General features: G+C 55.1%; 3 protein-coding genes and 1 non-coding gene across 4 annotated transcripts in view; all 4 read left to right on the plus strand.

The window, feature by feature from the left end:
- Positions 1-832: 832 nt before the first annotated feature.
- Positions 833-1,915, plus strand: BBK36DRAFT_1121297 (amidohydrolase 2; the record flags this gene model as incomplete). Its single annotated transcript, XM_024890812.1, has 2 exons — positions 833-1,134; positions 1,204-1,915. 2 exons carry the CDS (start codon positions 833-835, stop codon positions 1,913-1,915), a joined length of 1,014 nt encoding a protein of 337 aa, XP_024749112.1.
- Positions 1,916-2,287: 372 nt separating this feature from the next.
- BBK36DRAFT_t101 lies at positions 2,288-2,385 on the plus strand. Its single transcript has one exon. It is a non-coding gene; the product is annotated as a tRNA-Leu (tRNA).
- A 1,250-nt stretch (positions 2,386-3,635) lies between these two features.
- On the plus strand, positions 3,636-5,806 carry BBK36DRAFT_1135559 (MFS general substrate transporter; the record flags this gene model as incomplete). The annotated part of the gene is made up of 4 exons (XM_024892684.1): positions 3,636-3,786; positions 3,868-3,942; positions 3,998-4,829; positions 4,890-5,806. Exons 3-4 carry the CDS (start codon positions 3,998-4,000, stop codon positions 5,804-5,806), a joined length of 1,749 nt encoding a protein of 582 aa, XP_024749113.1. The 5' UTR covers positions 3,636-3,786; positions 3,868-3,942.
- A 1,831-nt stretch (positions 5,807-7,637) lies between these two features.
- The window catches only part of BBK36DRAFT_1135561 (hypothetical protein), a gene marked incomplete at its 3' end in the record, with an annotated part of 3,178 nt that continues 2,968 nt past the window's right edge, over positions 7,638-7,847 (plus strand). The window contains exons 1-2 of the mRNA XM_024892685.1: positions 7,638-7,697; positions 7,764-7,839. The remainder of the gene's footprint in view (positions 7,698-7,763; positions 7,840-7,847) is intronic.

A 7,847-nucleotide genomic window follows, 5' to 3' on the forward strand; every position in this document is an offset into this window, starting at 1 on the left:
TCCGCTCTGACGTGACGACGAGGCGGCTGCTCTGGTGGGTTGGTAAGTGGCAGCAGGTCGGGTGCTCATCATGGAGGCTCGGGTGGTCGGCGCTTGTGCGATGAGCATGGTGAGGCAAGGGGACAATTTCCCCAGACACTGGGGTGGCCGGCTTCTTGTTTGTTCAGAATTTGTCCCTTGCAGATTGTCCTCAGCTTTGTCTACCGTTCTCTCAAGCGATGACGCGGTCAATCTGCCAGCACCTGTGAGGTGAGATGCCGGCGTCTTGTTTGCTTGATTGACCGACCCGCCGCCCAAGATAAGGTGACGGTATCCGCCAGCAATATCATCTCCAAATACACTGTGCGGTAAAGACACCCGGTCAAGCCGGCTCACCTCACCTCCCCCGCATTCTCTCGTCAGGGTCTCAAAGGCCCATCAGCCGTCGATACCCACTGCAGCCCGCTCCGTCTCCCTCCCATGAGTCCCCTGGCTCGCGTGGCGGAGTGCGGGAAGCTCCATCATCGGAACCCAAATCCGCTCCTAGCTGCGATCGATAGAGGGGGCTGCTCTGCGGTACGACCCCCTTGTTGGATGAGAACGCCATCCACCCGGAGTGTCGCCAGAAGATCGAGTTGCTGGGGCTTCAGCCGCCATCGTGCGGAAGAGGGACAGCAGATGAGGAGGGGGTGCAGCTCTGCCTGTGTGCCTGTTCTTACTTATAACAGGTTTCCCTAGCAGTGTTGTGTTTAGCATTCATGTCATGTTGTCTTTTGCCATCTACTTGTTTCACAGTGCCCATCTTGGAATTCAGCCTTGCTCATATATACATACACAGTCAACACCAACCAAGATGCTCGGCAAGGTAGCTCTCGAGGAGGCATTTGCCCTCCCTCGCATGCAGGAAAAGACAAGATGGTGGGCTTCGCTCTTTGCCGTCAACCCCGACAAGCACGCACACGAAATGACAGACATCACCAACACGCGCATTGCCTACATGGACAAGCACGGCGTGGGCTACACATTGCTCTCTTACACGGCACCGGGCGTGCAGGACATCTGGGACCGCAAAGAGGCGCAAGCCTTTGCTGTCGAGATCAACGACTACATTGCCGGTGCCATCAGGGACCATCCCGATCGATTCGGCGCCTTAGCGTGAGTAGTACCGGACATAATGATGGTTTAATCCGATGGCCTGGAGCTTTGAAGCTGACCTTGGAGCAGAACGCTTTCTATGCATGATCCTGCCGAGGCAGCTGCTGAACTAAAGCGATGCGTCACCCAGCTCGGCTTCAAGGGCGCCCTCGTCAACGACACGCAGCGAGCCGGCGGCGACGGCGACGACATGATCTTCTACGACGGCCCCGAATGGGACGTCTTCTGGTCGACCGTCACCGAGCTGGACGTGCCCTTCTACCTGCACCCGCGAAACCCCACCGGCACCATCCACGACAAGCTCTGGGCCAAGCGCAAGTGGCTCATCGGCCCGCCGCTCAGCTTCGCCCAGGGCGTGAGCCTGCACCTCCTCGGCATGGTCACCAACGGCGTCTTCGACCGGCACCCCAGGCTGCAGGTCATCATCGGCCACCTGGGCGAGCACATCCCCTTTGACCTGTGGCGGATCAACCACTGGTTCGAGGACGTCAAGAAGCCGCTGGGCCTCGACTGCAAGAAGACGATCCGCGAGTACTTTGCGCAGAACGTCTGGATCACGACGAGCGGGCACTTTTCGACGCCGACGCTGGAGTATTGCATTACGGAGCTGGGCGGTGCGGATCGCATCTTGTTTTCGATAGACTATCCGTTTGAGTCGTTTGGGGATGCGTGTGATTGGTATGATGGGGTGGAGTTGAAGAACAAGGAGGATGTGAAGAAGATTGGCAAGGATAATGCGAAGAGGCTGTTTAAGCTGGGGGCGTTTAAGGATTCGGAATAGAGGCTAGACGTGTGGTGAGCATGGCCAAGCAGTTACATATGAGTATATGACCTCCAGCCGTATCTTGATACCTTGATCATGATTCCTCCTGAGCAAATGAGAAGCCTTCACATGTCGATGGCTTCCATTCCAAAGGTCCAGACTTGCTCTCTGGTCGTAGATACTTGTATCCTCAACCCATCCCAAAACAAGTGTCCAGCGATGTCTTCTCGAAATATCACATGAGAAATGCTCATGGTGTCGTTGTCAAGATAGTACTCGAGGCGTAGATGCTCAAACTGCGCACCTAGATAGGGCAAACAGATGCTGGAAGCAACACTCACACGCCGCGCTCTCCATATATGCAAATAGCACACACGACAGCATGAAATCGGCGAGATGGCCGAGTTGGTTATGGCGTCAGGTTAAGGCTACCTTAACAGCAATTCCTGGTGGAGCAATCCGCGTGGGTTCGAGTCCCACTCTCGTCAGCTTTCATTTTTTGCTTTTTTTGGACTTTAGGGCTGTCGATCACCGGATTGGTCTCTTGAAGTGATTTCACTTTTACTGCTCTCTTTCCTGTTTTGCTTTTTCCTTTTTTCTTTATTGCCCGATGCTCTCGCGGTTGTGATGCGACTTGTTAATGTATGCAGTTGGTTCTCTTCCCAGTAGATGGATGTTATCACTAGTGACATCCCTCTGTATTAGGTGAGTCGAACCGGTCAAGGATGACAATGTCTTTTCGATATTATCCACATAAATCGACTGGACATTTGAGATGCTTCATTGAGGATGCAAAGAGGGTTTTTGTTTGTTTGATTTGCCTTTTTTTGGCTGGTTTGTACGTATGGTCAATCGCTATAGGGTAAGGGAGAAACACCCCTTGATACCTGACATGTACGTAGTATTCGATTGAGATAAAGCAGAGATGGATTCAACTTGATCACAGCTTCACATGCACTCGAGCGAACAATCGAGCGCCCGTTTACAAATGTGATGCAGATGCGATTGTCTGATGATGAGCGATTGCCGTACTGCCTCGGGATTGGCTCGAATCCGTTTGTTCCAATCCATGAGACATGCCGATTGCCGTGCCTTCGGCCAAGTCTCGAATCTTACCCGTAGTAAACCAACCATCGGCCGTCTGAGACTAAGAGAAGAAAGCCGTCAAGATCCCTGCAGGGCTGGTCCCACCGTTAGCTGATCAGGAATGGATTGGATCGATTGCTCGGCCTCTTCTTCGCCGCTGCTCCGTGCTAGTTCACTGCAAGGCATCCGGTCAAGATGTTTCCCCTTGACCTAAACACCAAATTCATGCCCGTGGCATCACAAGGCAAGACTCGATACTTTCAGGGGTTCCTTATCATTGCCCGTCCACAATGGCCCCCTTACCTTATCATTACTGTAGCTCTGTTGTCTGGATGCTGTGGCCCAACTGCCAACACAGCCGCCTCCAGGTCAGCCATTATCAAGCAAGTAGCCGAATAAGACGGGCCAAATCGGCTTCTACCCAAACAAACAAACGGACAAGCTCCCCTCTCGTGACCAATGGCTGCCATGTAAATCCAAGTACGAGCACTACTACCGTAGCATCGGTCCCGGCCTCGGCTCGCCTTTAACATCTTTCGCCGCCTCTCCCCCTGGTGTGGAATCGAAGACGGGCATTGACGTCAACTGGAAGCCCCTAATCATCGGCATCATTGAGCCGGGAAGTGGACCGGGAATAACGACGGCAGTCGAAGGCGACTGGGATCAGATTTTTCTTTTCTTTCCTTTGCTCGCCCATTGTTGGCTGCCTTGATCATCTTTTTGGGTCTGTTTGTCAGAATTAGCGGTCGAAGGGGTCTTGAGGTGTGGAAACTTTTCCATTCCGGCTTTCGGCTTTTTGCGTTCCTACAAGACCAGGCCAGGGACTTGCATACTACATGACATGACATGACAGAAAAGAGTTACCGCTAGTCAGGAACTCGCTATTATATAAATGGAAGCTCTGTCCTGGTTCACGATCCGGAATTGGTGATGCGCCAAGTTCGACGTTGATTCTTCGTGGATATATAAACGGGCTTTCAATGCACCCTCGCGTGCTTCAACAAAACATCCAACATGCCAGACGACGAAGAGCAGGCCCGTGGACGGTCCCGGTCCGAAGTCCGTGACGAAGCGGCCCTGTCCGACTCCGACAGCGTAGAGAGCGCCCACAGCGGCCACAGCCTCGACGAGGAGGAAAAGGCGGACGACCTGGATGGCCACCGGCCGGCGCTTCGTGAGATCCGGTCTCACACATCGCGGACCAGCAGAGAACGATCGCGGCCGGGTTCCGCCAGGGGCGCGGCAACGGCGCTGACCCAGACGCTGTCCCGGCGGGAGACGGTCCTGTCGCGGCTGCGCTCGCGGCCAAACATCCAGTTCACGCACCCGCTGGCGCACATCCCGACGACGGAGGACCAGATTGTCGACTTTGACGGGCCCGACGACCCCTACCACCCGCTCAACTGGCCGACGCACAAAAAGGTGCTGACCACGGCCCTCTACGGCTTCGTCACCATGACGGCGACCTGGGCCTCGTCGTCGTATTCCGCGGGCACGGAGCAGGTCGCCCACGAGTTCCACGTCGGGACGCAGGTGGCGACGCTGGGGACGACGCTGTTCCTCTTCGGCTTCGGCGTCGGGCCCTTGCTGTGGGCGCCGCTGAGCGAGGTCTACGGCCGGCGCATCGCCGTCATGACGCCCATGTTCGTGGCCATCTGCTTCAGCTTCGGGAGCGCCACGGCCAAGGACCTGCAGACGCTGATGCTGACTCGCTTCTTTGGCGCCTTCTTCTCGTCTGCGCCTGTGACGAATACGGGAGGCGTCTTGGGCGACTTGTACTCGCCGGCCTACAGAGGCATTGCCATGGCTGGATATGCCATGGCCGTGGTTGGAGGCCCTTCTCTAGGTGAGTACCTTGTTCAACGCAAAGTTGTTCTTGATCCCCCCGACTGACAACGCATTTCAGGCCCCATCGTATCTGCCGCCGTGGCAGAGCAGGCCTCCCTCGGCTGGCGCTGGACCGAGTACCTCACCGGCATCCTCCAGGCCTTTGTCCTCGTCATCGCCGTCCTCTTCATCGACGAGAGCTACCCGCCGAAGCTGCTCGTCTACAAGGCCCGCCGCCTGCGCCACGAGAGCGGCAACTGGGCCCTGCACGCCAAGTTCGAGGAGTGGGACGTCAACGTCAAGGACCTGACCAAGAAGTTCCTCGTCCGCCCCGTGCAGCTGCTCCTCACGCCCATCTGCTTCCTCGTCGCCCTCTACGCCAGCTTCTGCTACGGCATCCTGTACATGCAGCTCGGCGGCATCCCCATCATCTTCCGCGAGATCCGCGGCTGGAACCCGCTCAACGCGACGCTGCCCTTTCTGTGCATCTTCCTCGGCGCCGTCTTCGGCTGCGGCGCCAACGTGTACAACCAGCTCCTCTACAACAAGGCGTACTACGCCGCCGGCAACAGAGCCGTGCCCGAGAAGCGACTGCCGCCGATGATGGTCGGCTCCATCCTCTTCAGCGGCGGGCAGTTCCTGCTGGGCTGGACCGGCCCGCGCGACGACATCCACTGGATCGTGCCCTGCATCGGCCTCGTCATGCTGGGCACGGGCTTCTTCACCATCTTCCAGGCCGCGCTCAACTACCTGGTCGACACGTTCCAGATGTACGCCGCCTCGGCCGTGGCGGCCAACACGTTCCTGCGGTCTTGCTTTGCCGGCGCCTTTCCGCTGGTTGTTGGGCCGATGTTCCACAACATTGGCGTCGGGCCGGGTTCGAGCATCACCGGCGGCTTCGCGGCGCTGCTGATTCCCGTCCCGTTCTTCTTTTATCGGTTCGGCAAGAGGATCAGGGCTGGATCCAAGTGGTCCAAGGCGTCTGTGTATGATTAAAGAAGTTTTACGAGTTACGATGGAACTTGAGTACCCATGTTATGGTGTGAGATAGAAAGCTCAGCGGCTGGATTTTCCTTGATTTTTTTCTTTTCAGTTTCATCAATACTGAGACGATTTCATTGGCGTAGAGTTAGATACCTCAGCTTAGAGACTTGTCTACCATAGTAATAATGATTAATGATACCCTGTGCGACTTGGAGCCGCATCCTTGCGTGTGACTATGACGTTGTAGGAGCAGAGATGTAACTGCAGGACAAAGCACAAGGAGTACGGCATGGGTATTGGCTGGGGCAATGGCAGATACAATGGCGGCTGTGTGATGGTTGTCTTGACTGCTGATGGCCTCGCATGACGTGTTCACCTACGGGCATACTAGCAATTCCCATATCGGATCATTCCCATGTCGTAACATGTTAAGTCTTCTGACTTCTGTAGCCTGTAACCAAAACAGTGAATTGTAGTGCTGATCGTCACGTCGAATTGCTCGGTAGCTGACGCCTTCTCTTCCTACATACAGGGAGCGGCTACATGTACTTCGCGTCCCGAATTTGATGGAACAGAGAGTAACAAGCTATATGTAGGCAGTCCTTTCCATATAAGCTACATTCATGTAATCTTATAGGTACCTAGGAAGTTATCATAGAATTACATGCGTCACGTACAAAGAACACGTACACCAGCAAAGCAACCTCATCCATTCAATGCCATCAAACACCGGCTGCAACCCCCTCAGGCCAAGTCATACCTGTACAAGCAAGAATAACTGAATGATGAAACCGACTTCCTTATCGTCCCCCCCCCCCCCCCCCCCCCCCCCCTCCCCCCCCCCCCCCCCCCCCCCCCCCCCCCCCCCTATTTCTACCTATTCACGCAGCCGTTTAAACTCGGAAAGTCTTCGCGAACATGCACGTCAGCCTTAAGACGTCGTGGGACGCGGACCAAGAACCCCCTGCTACTTACTTAACAGGGCTTCAATTCAAACCTCACCAACCAGCGGCAGCTCATCCGTCACCGCAAACGCCTAAGCATGTAGGACTCCAAGAAAACACGCCATTGATGCCGAGCTCTTATCGTTTAGCATCGTTAACAAGTGAGCATCGGACATCGATTGGCTGCATCAAACAAGTCGCAGTCCCGGCATAAAGTTGTGGGGTTGTGTGTGGCTGTGTGGGTATCTAAGCCCATCCAACTAAGTAATCGATCTACTACTCATAAGGCATACCGCGTAGAGCCTCACGCACAGACAACAAGACATGGGGGGGGGGGGGGGGACGTGGGAGCCTAATTCGCATTGCCATTGCCGGCCATTCGGGGGAAGAAACAAGAGGGATCTCGTACAGTCCGTTCCTGGAGCCCGTTGGTGCGATCGATCTGGGGCAGCCTTTATGTTTCTGTGTTGGTCGAGATACCTCTCATAGGACTTACACCAGACAGCAAGACGAAAGGGGCCATCAGCATGGAAGGGAGGGAATTGCTTGAGAATGACAATCCACGACTTCTCTCTTGCTGGACACCTCATCATCCCACTATCAACCTGTTGCATGTCACTTGTGAATCTGACAAGGACTAATAAAGCATGGGTGCCTAGCAGCAGTGAACGTGTCATTCCCAAAACCACCGTCCAGGTTACTATTCGCATGCCATCTCCATAGTAAACGATGGGAGGAGGGTGAGAGCAGATCGGCTAACACAAGCGAAGCACCAGCCTGCATTAACGCACTCTTCCTTCGCCCATCATCCCAGCAACTGGACTAGACATCCAATCGGTATTCAACTCTCGAGCAAAGTCCTAAAATATTAGTAGACGGTTGCCTGGCACTGCTATGCAAGCCCCATGCAGGTCGATTGGCTGCGGCTCCTCGTCTCACGGCCGGCTCGCCGCAGCTGCCTAGCTGGCTTGCTTCACTCGACGGCGTGAGTCACGGCCTCCAGCTACGATGGAAGGATTTCTGACTTATATGAGTTGCTCGAGTTTGTATTTAAGATGGCTTCAATCCTTCCTTGATACCGGATATCTCGCCTCTCTCATCTTCTCTCA

The sequence above is a fragment of the Trichoderma citrinoviride genome (assembly GCF_003025115.1).
Source record: "Trichoderma citrinoviride strain TUCIM 6016 unplaced genomic scaffold BBK36scaffold_8, whole genome shotgun sequence".
Classification (NCBI taxonomy): Eukaryota; Fungi; Ascomycota; class Sordariomycetes; order Hypocreales; family Hypocreaceae; genus Trichoderma; species Trichoderma citrinoviride.